Source organism: Hylaeus anthracinus, unplaced genomic scaffold, assembly GCF_026225885.1.
Source record: "Hylaeus anthracinus isolate JK02 unplaced genomic scaffold, UHH_iyHylAnth1.0_haploid 12002, whole genome shotgun sequence".
Classification (NCBI taxonomy): Eukaryota; Metazoa; Arthropoda; class Insecta; order Hymenoptera; family Colletidae; genus Hylaeus; species Hylaeus anthracinus.
In genome coordinates this window covers 4,730,692-4,746,186 of record NW_026534349.1, presented here as the reverse complement: position 1 = coordinate 4,746,186, position 15,495 = coordinate 4,730,692, and the positions used below count along the sequence as shown (strand labels likewise).

The 15,495-nt window shown below is 46.7% G+C and overlaps 1 protein-coding gene across 1 annotated transcript; it reads left to right on the top strand.

The window, feature by feature from the left end:
- The first annotated feature begins 1,208 nt into the window (after positions 1-1,208).
- On the top strand, positions 1,209-15,230 carry LOC128891506 (uncharacterized). Its single transcript, XM_054150998.1, has 28 exons — positions 1,209-2,486; positions 2,585-2,664; positions 2,722-2,858; positions 2,982-3,070; positions 3,546-3,613; positions 3,691-3,749; positions 4,079-4,289; positions 4,751-5,158; positions 5,694-5,898; positions 5,983-6,165; positions 6,392-6,546; positions 6,951-7,052; positions 7,143-7,260; positions 8,845-8,977; positions 9,759-9,990; positions 10,053-10,262; positions 10,319-10,430; positions 10,506-10,677; positions 10,765-10,907; positions 11,861-11,989; positions 12,081-12,311; positions 12,506-12,762; positions 13,028-13,339; positions 13,402-13,664; positions 13,808-13,994; positions 14,200-14,391; positions 14,507-14,718; positions 14,864-15,230. Exons 1-28 carry the CDS (start codon positions 2,460-2,462, stop codon positions 15,043-15,045), a joined length of 4,809 nt encoding a protein of 1,602 aa, XP_054006973.1. The 5' UTR covers positions 1,209-2,459; the 3' UTR covers positions 15,046-15,230.
- The last annotated feature ends 265 nt before the right edge of the window (positions 15,231-15,495 follow it).

Genomic DNA, 15,495 nt, shown 5'->3' with positions numbered 1-15,495 from the left:
GGTACAAAAAGACACCTTCCATATTCCGCGAGCGTTCCGGTGACGTGCGTCATGTCCGACCTGCTCGCCGTCGGCCGTGCGAAATTACGGTGCGCCATTGTTCGTAGACACCATTATTACCATTACACGGTATCATTATTGACAGATGGATCGGGTCAGGTATTCATATTCACGGCGGTTCGATAATGGTAGCCAAGGCCTGGGAGACGGAAAGAGGTCCCTTGATGTTCTTGAACGACTGGCGCAGAGGTTCTTAACTTGATGGAATCTTTGATCGCAGACTTTGCGAGTTAGTTCTCATATAGAACGAGGGAAAGTTGTTATCACGTTTATCTCCGAATTTACATGGTTTGCCTCCCGTCTGAGAGACAGGATAGTTAGTCGCTCGGTTGACGGAGACTGCTTAGGATAACAGCAAGCAAAGCTCGACGCAGGTTCATCTGCATAAAGATTCCCTGGATACGAGCCACAAGATGACGGGGCAAATGAGCTCGGTGCAATAATGTCGTCAGTTTCGTGAGCTTATTACGCCGTCGGCCTCCAGCCGTTTGCGCGGGACTTAATATCGTCCGCTGTAAGCTGGCCCTGTAATATTGGACTCGTTTCTCGCGCTTCGTTTCCGTGGCAATTCCCGTTTCGCTGACACGACGGGAATCGCGCGCATTCCGCGTGTTTTGCATGCCACGGCAGAGATATTTGTCTACCGCACGAGCTGGGACGCACTGACCAGGAATTCGTGACGTTGGACAATCGCGCTGATCGATACTCGAATGGCAGCTAACGAACGTCGACCGGGCTGGGAAACAATTGCAACCTGAGATATTCGACGGAGGCTATTTTATTCCGTCTAGCTTAGAGGCGAACATTTTTTTCTTTGCGGGCATTTTTAAAGTTTCAAGTGATCCTAGATGTCTACGAAAAAATTACGAATCCCTCCTCTGTTAACACATTCGCGACCGCTGACGTGAATGTACGACACTTCGAATTCTATTCATGATTATGAAAGAATCATACAAATCTTTGTATTTTATACACTACATATTTAAAACATTGATATTTAAAAAAATATTTTGTAATTTCTATCTTCGCCCTAACGATACTACGTCAGTACTCGATATTAGAAACGTAAAATATCTGCCGGTCGCGAATGTGTTAAGATTCTCCGAGTGTAAGAGGAATTGAAACACTCGTATCGATTCGGAAACTACCGCGCGGAATCGAAACGAGAAGGTAGAGAATCGCACAAAGATCGACTCTCCCGGTCAACAAACGAACAGTTTAATTCGTTGTATCAAAAGCCCAGGCGACACTTTGGAGTCGAAGCTCGTTCCTATTCGCATCCCTTCGCTCCCGGCTGGTTTCCCGGGGCTTTGTGTGTTTTGACGGGGGTGCTAACTGACCCCGTGGCTTCCACGGAGAGCAGAGGGGTGGAGGGCTGTGCTCAAGAGCAGAAGAGGGTGGCATTAGGTCGAGGTCACCGGGACGCCCGAAGCGATCGATGCAGCCCGCCAGCCAGCACCCAACCTCGCTAACAACCCTCTGGTTTCTCCCTCCGGCGACCCATCTTCCGCGACCTTCTCCTACGCGGAAACCCAAATACCAACGGCTATTGCACATCAGGACCACCCTACCGAAACCTCGTTATGTCTGTATTTACGTCTCGTTGCATTTAACAAAAAGCAACCTGGAGGGTTGAAACCTTCCGCCTAGGTTCAACACGTGGATGCCCTACATTCGAGCTCCGATCAGCTGTTTCCCCGGGACATCGACGCTTATCGTTTCCCGTGCTGGAGGGATCGCGCGCCCCACCGCGATCAGCTTGGGGTGAAACGATTGTCTTCGAAAGATAGCAGAATTACAATACCCTTCGATAAAAGGAACACGAATCCCTTCGTTTGGATTCCAGACAATTTTTCGTAGAACCACACGAGGTGGATCGAGTCTTTCGAAAAATGTTCGGGTGGATTTTTGAAAACGGACGGATAACTTCGCGCAAGGTCGAGTGAGTAGCAATCCGATTTCCCTCTGCGTCGACGGTTTCAGCGAGCTGGTAACTGCTGGATTTACGGGGGCGTAAAGCCTCACTCTCAGACCGTAATGCCTCGTTTTAAGTGCACCGCTTCTTCCAGCAGCGTTACATCCGATCGGGTACCAAACAAACTCGCCACGCCCGCTTACCGATCGAAGTTGGCTGCGAAACGACGAACGCCGCGCTCATCTGTCGCGTGTTTGGTTTCCAGGGGCCCCTTCGGTTCGCGCGCACGTTTCTCTCTCTTCCTTCTTTTTTTTTTTTTTTTTTATAAATGTCCTGGTCGTTTTGAACGTCAAACTACCCGTTTGTACGTCGTATATTTTTAGCGGTTTTCATCCTAAGCTCCGCGAACGAAGTGAAACAGCGACGCTCTGCTATGACGCCGGTTCTGAGAGTGGCTATTCAGTGAGCGAATGCGAGTCGTACCATGCGAAGAGGTTTAACGGTTTATGACGTGAGTACAGGTGGAAATTGGATCGAGAATTATGCCGTACTCGAATGAGAGATCGACCATTTTCACGAGCTGCACTTTCTGAAGATTTACATTTTCAGGAGGATTCTAGAACGCCTGCATCCACTGACGACGATTTTTCTCTCTCCTCGGAACTCGATCTGCTAAATCCAAGGTACCGGCCTTTCAGGTAACCTTGTTGAGAATTTAAGAATTTGTTCATTGTCAGAGTTACAAGATCGAATCGGAAATCGTGGCGTCAGCGAATTTCAAAGAGTGGACAAAATATTTTACCGAATCTACTCGAGCCGGCCGAGAGAAATTCCGAGCCCTGTCGCTGTTTCGCGAACTGCGATCACGTCGAAACAAAATTACGTAAGTGATGTAAGTGTTAGTGGAATCATATTCTGATAATGAGAAATTCAGAATACGTATATTTTACGACGTACTTCAAACATTTTTAGATCGTCACTATTATAACTCCGAAATCTGTTTCAGTATCCGAAAAAGTAGGTAAAGACGCTACAGGACATCGCGCGTCGAGTCTTCAACACTTTCCGTGCTATACTTATCAGAAAAAATATGAGGTAATTCGTTGCGTTTTATTAAAAATTGGATTTCGAATTACCAAGTCGCGATAGATGTGTTTTTTTAAAGCGTACAAATATAATAATTGAAGAGGCGGTTTCGAGAACGTCAAAGCGTCGAAGCTTGCAAACATCAAAGCGTTGGCCTTTTATAGTAACGATATACGCTGCTAGCGACGATTGGCAGTAATAGTACAATGGTTACGAAACCGTGCTCGCACGCTTCCATTTACGTCATTTTCCAATATGCGTTACACGTGCTTTTGAATCACTTGTCAAAACTATCCAGCTCGTACCTGGAACTTCAAAGAGATTTCTGTAACTAATCTGATAAACCAGCTTTTCAAATCTAGTTGGTTAGACGCGATGAAATCAATGATCTCGTTGAACAAAAATGTGGGAATAGAACTCGCGATAGAGGGAAATAAATGAAAGGAAGCGTGTAAACTGTCGATTAATATTTTTCTAGCCTCAGGTAACTTTCGTTGCGGAGAAGTCTTCCAGCGGTGAGGATCTCGGCAGCAAATCCTCCCCGAAACTTTGGTAATTATCTGAACATTTCGTTGGATCACGTTCGCTCTCCTAATCCGCTTAACGACACCTAATGATTCCTTTGACAGCGCGAGAGGGAAGAGTACACCGCGAATAATCCGTGCGATTCGTCGAAACAGCAGAAAGTGTAAGTTGCGTTATTCACAGCTGACGTTTTCGTTTCAGTAGGCGTGCTCGTCTTCTGGTTGTTTATAGCGTTCCCATGATTTTGGTCATCCCTCAAGGCCCGAGACCCCGTTGAAAATCAGCCACCACTCTCGAGCCCCTGTCCCTGACTCGATGTACTTGTTCCTCTTCGCGTTGTTCCTCTTCGCCTACCTGTTCCTCGGCAAGGAGTGCGATAATCCGCGTGTAAACGAGAACGGGGAAGGCAACTCGAGGGGCGGCGACGCCAACGGGTCGCGCGCGACCGACATCTTCGCGAGGACCAGCAATTTAATCCAAGGACGTTCCTAGTCAAACCCGAGGAGGATCGATCGGAATCACCGGAACGACCGCGTCCCGGGAACAGCAAAAGCAGCGTGGTGGTTCTGTATCACGGGAAATCGACCGCGGCGGCTCCAGCATCCCCCAAACCACCCCTTAGGGCCACTCAATCGGAACGGACAGTTGCGCGTGGACAGAGTCACGTGCCGACAGAGAACGTTCAACCCTTGCGTCAGCAGAGGTAGAATATATTTAATGCGATTCAAGTTCTAGCACAGAGGGATGATTTTCACCGTAAAAACGGTAAGAGAGACAATGTACGGGCGTAGTTCTCAGGTTGGAGCGACGAACGTTCGCGCAAAGTTTGATCAAAATCGTCGTCGGACGGTTCGCGAGCGTTCCCTTGTCAGTGAACGGGGTAGTTCCAGTTTCCGCGAGTTTGTAATTTTCTTCCGGGAATACCAATATTTACAGATTCGAAAGTTTTCCTCCGAGGAGATGCGAAGCGCGAAATGCACTCGAACCCCTTTTCGTCCCTTCAGGAATCTATATTCCCCAAACCAATTAAATTTCCAGAAGTTTCGAGACATTTCTGCGAAAGTTATCATCGATTGAAATTGGATGAAAGTTTCGTCTCGTATCGGAACACCGCGATCGAATCTCTGGTGGAGATCCAAGAATTCTCTCTTCTCTGTCCCGCAGGTCGTGTCTGGTGGAAAGTCCGGAAGACCGATCTCCCATATATTCCATCGAGCGAACGAAAGCTACTTTGAGACGACGCCGACGTTTATCGAAGCGACGAGGACCACTCAACGTACACACTTATCAGGATAACCGTGGACCAGAGGTCGCTTCCACTTCCAAGGGCCATCGTGTTTTGTCCAAAGAGGCGCAGCAAGCAGAGCGGAGATTCGATCCGTCGAGATATTCGGCAAAGTCTGCGAAAAATTTGATTAGGTCTTGCGAGGGTTCCAGCACTCGTCAGGACGACGATTCGGATGATCCCGATCAAGGCAGAAGATCGGACAAGCATCGGAACCTCGACGAAACCTTCGGGGAGCGATGTCGTCCCTCTGATAAGCCCGTTTTGAAACTAATGGCTCGTTCCAGGTAACGGGATGATAATCCTTTTCGTGAGAATCTATCAAGGGTATAATTCTATCCAGGTCTTTGAATCCAATTGATATTTCTTCTTTTACATTTGTTTAATTAGCGTCCTCGAATCGATAGAACGCGTGCAACTAGAGAATGAATGATCGGATGGAAATTCGTTAACTTTACAATTACTCCCAGTAGTATTTGCCTATGAATTATGGCGTCTGGCAGCCATGTGACGTAACGTTTCATGATCCCCGATTACAGTGCTCGAACGTTAATTATAGCGGTTGATAGTCATCAGCTGTGGCGTTTGATAGTTACCGACATTAGCGTTAATCAATTATTGCCCGCGGCGCCTAACGAGCTCTAAATATAGCGCACGATACCTCCTAACTATTAACGGCTATCGATTGTTCGTTATACGACGCGTTTAAAAATTGAAATTGCAATCGACGCACGCACGGTTATCGTAAACGATACGGGGATCGCAAAGAGGTTAAGGGACAGGGCTAAAGAGAAATTGGGATAAACGGGACTCGTTTCGCAGTCTAGGAAAAGACGGCGATTCCAGGCAACGCAGAAACGAAGCTGTCTGCCCTAACTTGGCCTACCTGATGCAGCAAGTCCACTCGCGTCCACGCGAACGAGGCGACGACCGTGCATTTATCAGCGTGAACGACGGCGACGATTCGCAGCGAGTGTTCCCGTTTCAGCCGACCCCGAGCGGCAACTTAAAGATCGTTCCTAATCAGGTAGATGTTCGGGATCGACTCACGAATCGCGACGGTTCGATTTTTGGGAATGTTGGCCTCAGGGCAGACGCGTAGTCGTTCTAGGTGGTGTTCGAATCGAAGAAGGTCAGCGTGGTGGTAGCCGATCCTCGGCACACGAAGGTTAACGTCAAGGCAGAGCTTAACAGACCTGGAAACGAGCTCGTTGGCCGCGTTGAGTCCTCTACGAGACCTAAATTCGTCGATCTTTCATCCGGCGTCTCATCGTCGACGATCAATCAGGTACAGGTAACTCTGTTGCCATAGTTATCGGTCAACTTCCTAATACCGATTGATCGACTGTTTCGCGAACGTATTGCCTCTCGATAGAATGATTCCGAGTTGACGGAATGATCGAAGGTAATCGGAGGAATACGTCTTCGTTTCCTTTTTCTTTTATACGCGTCGAGATAACAGAACAGAGTTGTAATTCAGAGTTCTATTTTATATATTATTATTGGATACGTTCAAACAGGGCCAGAAAAATCTGCCGATCGCAGGGGACGCGTACAGACCCACGATGCATCCGTTCAAATCCAAGTTCGGTCAAATGGAGACGGAACAAAAGCAGCAGGCTACACCGTCGACGTCTTGCGAGGCGCCTCTGCTGCAAGAGGTGCCTCTAGCAGCGTTAGTATGATTCGTACCGTTCTTTTATTTACAAAGACTCTCGTATTCTTTGTCGTCGCAGTGCATGGCGCAGCGAGGCGTTGAGATATTTAATCAACTCTTTACGGCTCGCATTTGCTTCAAGAATATACCTACATTCTTCTTCTTGCGTTCTTTAGAAAATAGCAACGCTACGCTGTCGCGTGACAAACTGTATACGCGAAATAAAACGAGCAGCATAAATGAGATCGATGCAGCTTCGCGGGAAGTATTGTTGCGCGACACGTTTAATATCGCGAACAGGCTATCCATAAAATTGCGTTAACCTATATTTCGCCTATCGGCGTGGAAAAGCTGCTCGCTTGGCGCGACTATTGCCACCGACGTTCACCGATAACCTTCGATCACCGTGATTTCCGTTGCAGACTGGGATTTACGAGCGAGCAACCGATCGATTGGGACAACATCATTCTCCCGGAGAAGACCGACTTGTATCAGGAGTTGGCCAGGCGTATCACGAATTACAAGTAAGCTTATAGTAGCGTCGGAACGATAGGACGAAGTTAGGTTCGCACGGGACAGGATTAGGGGCTAAACTTCGCGATCGATCTTTCGAGGAACGCGGACTGTATCGTGAGGATCGATCAGGACGAGTTCCATTGCCACCTCCTGGTACTCCAGAGCTACAGCGCCTTCTTCGATGAGAAGAATTGCAAGGACGTCGACTTGGCCGGGGTGAGTAGCCCCTAATTTCGAAATCAAAAAACCAACCACGGTTCGCGTAACGGTGTTGCAAAAAGGAAACCTCAAGGGTGCTCTTCGTAGACTCTCGTATTCTTTGCACTCTTTCGACTTCTTTAATCCCTGATTCTGACTTACAGAGATTTCAGTCCGACCTCGCCCGTTGTTACCCTTTTATCTCATCAAGAATTCATAAGATTATTAAAAGAGCAGACGTTGGTATAGACTCTTAATCTCAGCGGGAGAAAATCATTCCAGAAATGTCTACGATCCCTGAAAGATAATTAATCTCCCAGAAGTCTCTGGAATAAACGGAGCGACCCCATTTCCCCTTAATTCTTGGTAACCGCGTCAAAGAACGTCCGTCAGGGTAGCAAGAATATCGTAGTCGCTTCGATCAACCCTTTAAAAGACATCGTGTTCTCGTACGCTCTTCAAATTTGCCGGACACGACGCTAGACTGTATCCGTTCGTCGACCAAGATCTATTACTGGTTTATCGGTATACGGAACGCAAAGTGTATACCGGTTCTCGAATGAACTCCCTTTGTTCGCGCGATCCGATTTTCTAGCCGTCGCGTTCCTTCACCCAGGATACGCGTATCCATCGTCGGCCAACGTCGACCCTCGTCCTCGGTCCTCAATTTCTCGCCAGCTTATTTTTAGGCGTTCCTTCGCTTCATTCCTTTTCCTTTCTCTCGAGCGATTCGTTCGATAGAATGGACGGCGGGCTGATTCGATTCCACAGACGTCGTACTTGATCCGAGATGAAATTCGTTGACCCTTCGCGACACTATCGTGGGGGCTGGTTGAAACGTTGGAGTCGATGACGTTACGGGGATTTTTTTTGGAGATTGCACGAGCGATGAGAACGAAGACATATCTTCGAAGATGTTTCGCGAATAATAAGAAGCGATGCTTGTTCGAGGGTACAGCGAGCAATCGGATGTGGACGCCGAGGTTTCAACTTTCCTAACTTTTTGGTGCAATAATAGAGACCGCGCGATATCTATATTCGAACCCAAGACGTTATAGCTCGAAGAATGAGGAAAATTCAATATATCTTGGCGGTATTGAAGCTTCCAAATCGCCGAGTAGGCAGCACCAAGGGGTTGCAAGCGACCCCAATCTCTTGTGTCAGCATCCTGTTCTTCTGCCACCCCTTCCAATTCCTAGTCCTCTAACGGTGGCTCTGTGGGCTCGAAGCCAAGCGACCTTGAACTCCTTTTCGGTTTCCTCGCCCGCGGCTATATTTGACTCCCTTTTTACTTAAGGGTGAATAGCGACTCTCGAATAATGCGCTGCTCGTCGCCCTTTAATGATCGCTGCAAAGAGCTCCGACCATTTTTACGGTATACCCTTCGACGACGCTCTCTTGCTTGCCACGTGTCAAGGAAACCAGTAATTAAAAATAGCGGAGAAACGAGCCAGCACTCTGTCTCTAACGAGTCTGTATACTTTGTGTGCCTGCCATTCGTTTCGAATATCGTGTTCGGTACTTTAGAATTTAATGGATCAATATTTCGTTACGCGAATGCTTCGAAGTAACGTTATGAAATAATTATGATATGTAAATTAGAGCGACGTGTCTTCGAAGGCGTTCTCAATCATCTACGATTGGATGATCAGTTCGCAGAACGAGAGCTGTCATCTTCTGCACAGGGACAACATACTGGAAGTGTTCGTCGCTGCTCAGTACCTCGGTATTAAAGGTAGTATAATATTCAGCAGCTAACTTTAATAGAAAATTAAATAACAGCAGCTGTATTTTCGCGGAGGCGAAATATGTACTTGGATATTTCAGTTCCAATCGAGTTCTACGAGCTATTTCAACTGCGATGTACTAGGCGAGGGAAATTATACTTGATGCTTTATAATATTAATCTAACCCAATAAAAATATGTACAATTACGTAAAAAAAACCATAGAGACGTACTGGAATCCCTATATGCGTCAATTTCTTGATACGAACGTGTAAACTTCTAACTTACTTTGCGTGTTTATTAAAGAATTTGCGAAGAAACCTCGTAAATCTAAATCCCTCTCTATCTTTATTTATGCGAAGGGTTTACGAGCAATGATGCTGTTTACATTGTGTCGCCGCCACCGTTTCCCATTTCCATCAATCTTCTAAACCGCGACTGTCTCGCATAATATATAGCACGCGCCTTCTAGCACACTTTAAAAGTTTCGACCCGCTACTGGAAAAGAATGAAAAGTTCTTCGGCGCGATAAGCTTCCAGGGAACTTTCGATGGCACGGCACTCGAATGTCGTTGAATACGTCACCGTCCAACTCGAAACTTCAATAAACCGTGCGCGATGCGATGGAAATAAAGGGTGCATCGTATCTCTGCGCGAAACACGGAAAGATTTAGAATTCTTTTCGACGAACTGCATTAACAAAGTTCACGGATGGGCGGAACTAGTTCTGCGTGGTAAAACCGAACCGATATACAGAGCGGGGTTTTCGTTTGTTCCCGACGCTTATTAGAATTGGAGGAACAATGCTGGGCTTTCATAGACAACGACGAGTTGTTCACGGAAGACACCGCGTTCCTACTGTACTTGGAGGCAAAGAAAATTAAAAACACCGCCGTCATGGAGCTGATGCTGCCCAGGATCATGAAATTCTTCCTGATGCTCGTTAGCACCAGTGACTTTTTGGAGCTGTCCGTCGACGAGCTGTGTCTTTTGCTAAAGTCGAACTACATCTGCGTGAACAGGTATCATTTAGTTGAAATCCAGCGTGATTGAGTTGGGCTTGATTTTTCAAACTCTTCCTCAGCGAGATGGAAGTCCTGATGTCCGCAGTTCGATGGCTGATGCACGACTGGGACAATCGAAAGCAGCAGATGCTGGAGGTACTGAAGTGCGTCAGATTCGGGCTTATAGCACCGTGGCAGTTGGTGGACGTAAAAAGGAACCCTGAAAATCCCGAGTTCATGGAACTGATGTCCTTCCCGGAGGTACAGAAGATGGTTGACGATGGATTAGCGTAAGTATCGCATAAAGAAATCGAGTCGTCGATTATTAAATTTCTAACCCTTTCAGTTTTGTCATTATCAAATACTGGTACGGTAACCAAACCGAAGATTACTATCATTGGATCGATTTATTGGGGCTGACGGAGCCTACCAATCGAAATTGGGCCGGGGAGGATAAGGTACTTGGAATTAAAATTCTCTAGAAAGATTAACGGTTTATAAAATGTACACAATCGCGCGTCTGTTGTTTCAAGAACTACGTGACGTATCGAGAATTTTTACTTTACCTCGACGAGTATCAAAAGACGAAGATTTCGGAACTGAAGTCTCACAAGACAGTCGCGAAACCCGTTCCACCCAATTCGCCACCCAACGATTACCTGTTCCCACGTCCCAGGACACCTAACAATTATGCTCAGAGCTCGGGTACGCTAGAATCTCGATTAGGAATTTCTGTCGTACCGTAAGATCTTCGATTTTCTTTAATTCCTGTCTTCGAATTTATTATATCAGGCGACAATGGGGCCGTTCGCAACGATGCAACGATGCAGTCGAAGGGACCACCGAATTATTTACCACCTGAAATGCCACGGGGCTTGATGATGCCCCCTAAATTAATGAACGAGTATCTGAGTAATCTGGAGAGAAGCAAAGGGGTGAGTAACCCTGGGCCGAACTCCGATCGAAGAGCGATGCAAAAGCCACAAAACAGACGCACTCACTGATCGACACGTTGCAAAACGCGTCAGTCTTCTTGGACTGAACATTTCGCATATTCAATTTGCGATCGGCGATAGGAATAGAAAAATTAGACATTGTGTAATTTATTTAGCTCGTATTTCGTATGTATACATTAAAAAATCGGATTTTATTAGAAAAATAATATTGCCCGCGTGCACAGTCTGTCCCACGAGAGCGTAGTACAATATCAAGATCAAAGTAAGATTGTAGAAAGCGTGCCAAAGCGGTGGAAAGCTATGGTCGACGATATTTAGATCGGCCTTGTTTGTGTTTATATTTCGGATTAATCCTTCGGGAAATGCGGACGCTACTCCCTTGTGCGACAGTGTGTACGTTCATTTTGTGAAACGGCGTATCTTTTGCGTGTCCCTGCGTTCACGGTTTGACGACGATAACGACTATTACAAAGCGATTCGGAGAAGTACGTTTCAAAGTAACTCGCACTCGTCGGATGGAAAGTAACAATGGATAATCACGGTGAGTCGTTTGCGATCAAATTTCGAGATGAAATGTCCGCCCAGGTTTCTGCGTTTGAAAAGTTTGCTTGCTTGCTTTCAGGGATTATTACGCGGTTATCGTCAAAGAAATCTCGAGGTAAGCCGCGTCGTGCTTGTAAGTGGGAATAATAAATATCGCCAACGAAATGTCACGGAGCTGTAGTCAAAGGTCAGAGTTTATGTAGCTCGAAATTCGTGTTTAACGATACCAGCCATCCAGACGGGTCATTGCGCGCGCGATTCATACAGATTGTACTTACGGCGTATAAGCTCTTACCTTGAGATTACGCTGACGTAACAACGGAGTTACGTTCAATTGTCGACCTAATTTTATCGAAATGATGCAGAACGATCGGAGGGTGAACGACGAGAGAGCACCGAACACGGTCACCGTCGACTCCAGGTTCACGGGCGGCGGCGAGCCGACGAGAGCTACATCCAAGCCGTCAACAGTCGAGAAACACGGCCAGGAACACTGTCAGCGAGGCGCGAATTTGTTGGTAATGCTACTCGTTATCGAAGAAAAGATCTTTTCGTTCACAGGCGGGAAACTTTTGGTCCCAGTAGTCCGCGAGTCGTCTCTTTTTCCAGGACGTTGGTAAATTGGATTACGAGAACCGGCAGGAGAAGAACGCGCCGGATGTTTGCCGTTGCCAGCAGCGCGAGTCGAATGTGATATTTTCCGCGAGGAAGCAGCAGACGAGATGTAGGTTGCCGAGGGACCCGGAAGCGAGAGCAGACTCTGGTAAATCCGAGAAGGAGGCGGCCACCACGATACAGGCCGTCTACAGGGGATACAAGGCTAGAAGGAGATTTCACGAAGTTAGTAGTCGCGACTCCGAACGCTGCGGCTTTCGATCCGGTATCGGTATTACGTAGAAGTAACTGCGACAACGGAAATGATTGCGCCTCGATCTGGTCGATTTTCCGTCTTTCGACCGGAGAAGTATCTCTGGAAAATAACGCGGATAACGAAAGGACCGATGTAATATTATTTTCGTTTCGCTAAACGACAGATACAAAAGTCAACGTTGGATAAGAAGCGGAATATCAAGAAGGTGGCAGAACTTCTGGCCATACCGATGGGCGAAGATCTTGTCAGAATGTCAAACAGTTCGGCAAACCAAATCAGAATCGAAAAAGAGGAAACGTGGCCGCTGAGTTCCAGAACAAGGAACAGGGAGCAGTCGGTTCAAAGCCAAAATCAATGCTGCGTCGACGACCAATCGAGCCGAGTAAATATTTGTCGCTGTTCCCTCATCTGTATTACCACGTATCATCTTCGGTTTCGCGTAACTTACGATGCATCTATAACAATTTCGTAACTTTATTTGCTTCCTGTTTATCGTCTTCTATTTTGTTAAATCTCATTATTCGTTGCGCACTCCATAGGCTGGAGCGAACGGCGGCCGACCGTGGTAATAATATGTAATTTTACACCGTGTAATAAAGACGTTGATAAATGAAATTAATTAAACCGGGAATCGCAAATTACAGTTCGACGAACGCGTGCCCAGTTACGTGACCGGAAAACAAAGGACACCGCGTGGCCTGCCGAATCCGGCGCACCCACGAAACGCGTTAAAGCCTATCAGGACCATCAAGTCGCCGATGTTTTTCGCAAATTACGACGAAAGAACCAGTTCCCACTCGGATAACACCGATACGGAGGAGCCTCTCTCTCCGCAGACCGATGCCAAGTCCACAACGACCGATTTCGAAGACGTCGTCGCGACCGATCGCAGCGTTACGAAACGCGTCGAATCGAATTATTGCGAAGGAGACAATGGTCAGCGAGCGAAGCCCACCAAAAACGTTCAAATTCGAACCCCGACTTGCAATCGACCCCTGTAAGCGATCGACCGAATCGGTAATGTTCAAAAATATTCATCCACGTTTAACCGATCATTAGACCGCAAAGGATCAGCAGCAGCATACTGGGCTCGAACGCTGACGGTTACTTCTACGACGACTCTCTGTTCTTTCCCGATCGAGAATCGATTCTTGTTTTCGGCGGCGTCGATCCCCACGAAGAGTACGGCCGTGCTGGAAACACGGGCAAGGATATATACAGATTTAAACCTGACGAGAACGTTTGGGAATTCGCTGGAGAAATTCCACAGGCGCGACATCACCACTCGGTCACTTACCTAAGAGGTCGTGTGTACGTAGTGGGTGAGTGGAACGATGACGAAATCGAATATCTCGCGAATAGTTTCTTCGATTTCTCGAGCAGTACAGCAACGTTGAGTCTTGAAAACTATGACTCACGGTCGATCTATGATCAATTTCTTCGTTTGGACGAAATGATTTTGTAGGAGGAGCCGATCCCCTCGAAGACAAACTCCACAGAAAGAGCATCGCGGTTGAAAGCGTCTGGAGCTACGACCCAACTACGAGAACTTGGTTCAACGAACCTGGCATGCTGACAGCCAGAAAGGACTTCGGACTGGTGGTCAGTCACGGGAAAATGTTCGCCATTGGAGGGCAAGGCAGGAACGGGATGTGAGTTGTTAAACAGCGTGCAATTACGTTCGGTATCTGCGTTTTCTTTCATTTTTTTACGTTATTTATTTCTACGCTGGAAGCTCGACTAATTACGACTAATTTTCGTTCGCAACGCTCAATTGTCTTCGAAAATTTTTCTCGCCTCAAAACCACGAATCTTGGAACTAATTTTCTTAGCGAAACTTTATTTTCTCCGTTACAGAGCTTTGAGGACTGTGGAGGCTTTCGATCCATCCGATTCCACGTGGAGAGAGATGCAACCGATGCAGACTGCAAGGGTGGGACCTGCCAGCGTAAAATATAGAGATCTTATCTGGGTCGCTGGCGGGATGACAAAATCGAAAAAGGAACTATTCTCGAAGGACGTCGAGTGCTACGATCCGATCAAAAATTTGTTAGCTCGATATTCCGTCGCATCTCTCGCGACCCATCGCATTACCTAGATTAAACGCTCGATATAGCGCAAGTCCGTGGAACAAATGCGAAAGCTGTTGTCGATGCGTTTTCAGATGGTTAAAAGCTGCGCCTCTGAGGTCACCGAGATGCTTCGCCTCCTTCTACGTCGTATCCGGCTGTCTTTACGTGATCGGTGGAGCGTCTACCTCCGAGACCGGCACTCAGAGCATCGACAGCATCGACACGTGGGATGGGAACGATTGCAGTTGGAAAGAGCTGGCGAACATGTCGATCGCGAGGCACGGACACTCCATCGGCTCTATAGGTTCGTTTTTCCTTGGGAGAATACGTGAAACTTGAAAATTCCTCTGAATCGTGAAAATCTATCCATCTACCACACGTGTACATCCGAAGTCTCGATTTTATCGACACTAGTGGAACGTACTATTCATAAAGGATCTTCATTTTAGGCGAGCAATTGTTGATAATAGGAGGAGTAACCACAGTGTTCATGAAAACGCTGAACAGTGTCGAATGCTACTGCTGCGACATCGGGAAGTGGATGAAAGGCGTTTCTGCACTGCCGCATCCTGTTTCCGGTCACGGGACCGTATCTTTACCTCCGGCGAATCTTTTGATAGATCACCGATAACTGTAAAATAAAAGATGTTCCCCTTCTCTACATTACCGTTTCCATGTTTAATGGTCGAAACATTAAACATTTATTTATACGCTATTTATATTGAAACAGTTTATTTTTTAATTTTTAATAATAATACTTACACTTGTTTCTATATGAACTTACATTATTTTATAGGGATTTTTCTCTCGTACAATTAATGCAAATAAAGAACGATCGTATAAGCTTCATTCGTCTTTAAACAAGCAACACGTTAAGCTACTATAAGCATTACGCAGATTGATTGATTTAATTTCAATAGACAAGCGGAAAATTTCGTTATATTCCATATACCTGTAGTACGCGACGTATGTAGTTTGTATTTGCGTAGATTGCGCGGGAAAAATGCGCTGAAGTCAAAGTCGGCGGGAGGTTGGCCATTCTGCGCAGGATCAAACATGCCAGGATGAGGTCTGAAATCAG

Coding starts and splice junctions, on each gene's coding strand:
- LOC128891506 (XM_054150998.1), top strand. CDS start 2,460: ATGCGAAGAGGTTTAACGGTTTATGAC. Junction 6,166..6,391: donor CGACGATCAATCAGGTACAG/GTAACTCTGTTG, acceptor ACGTTCAAACAG/GGCCAGAAAAATCTGCCGAT. Junction 13,665..13,807: donor AGGTCGTGTGTACGTAGTGG/GTGAGTGGAACG, acceptor ATGATTTTGTAG/GAGGAGCCGATCCCCTCGAA.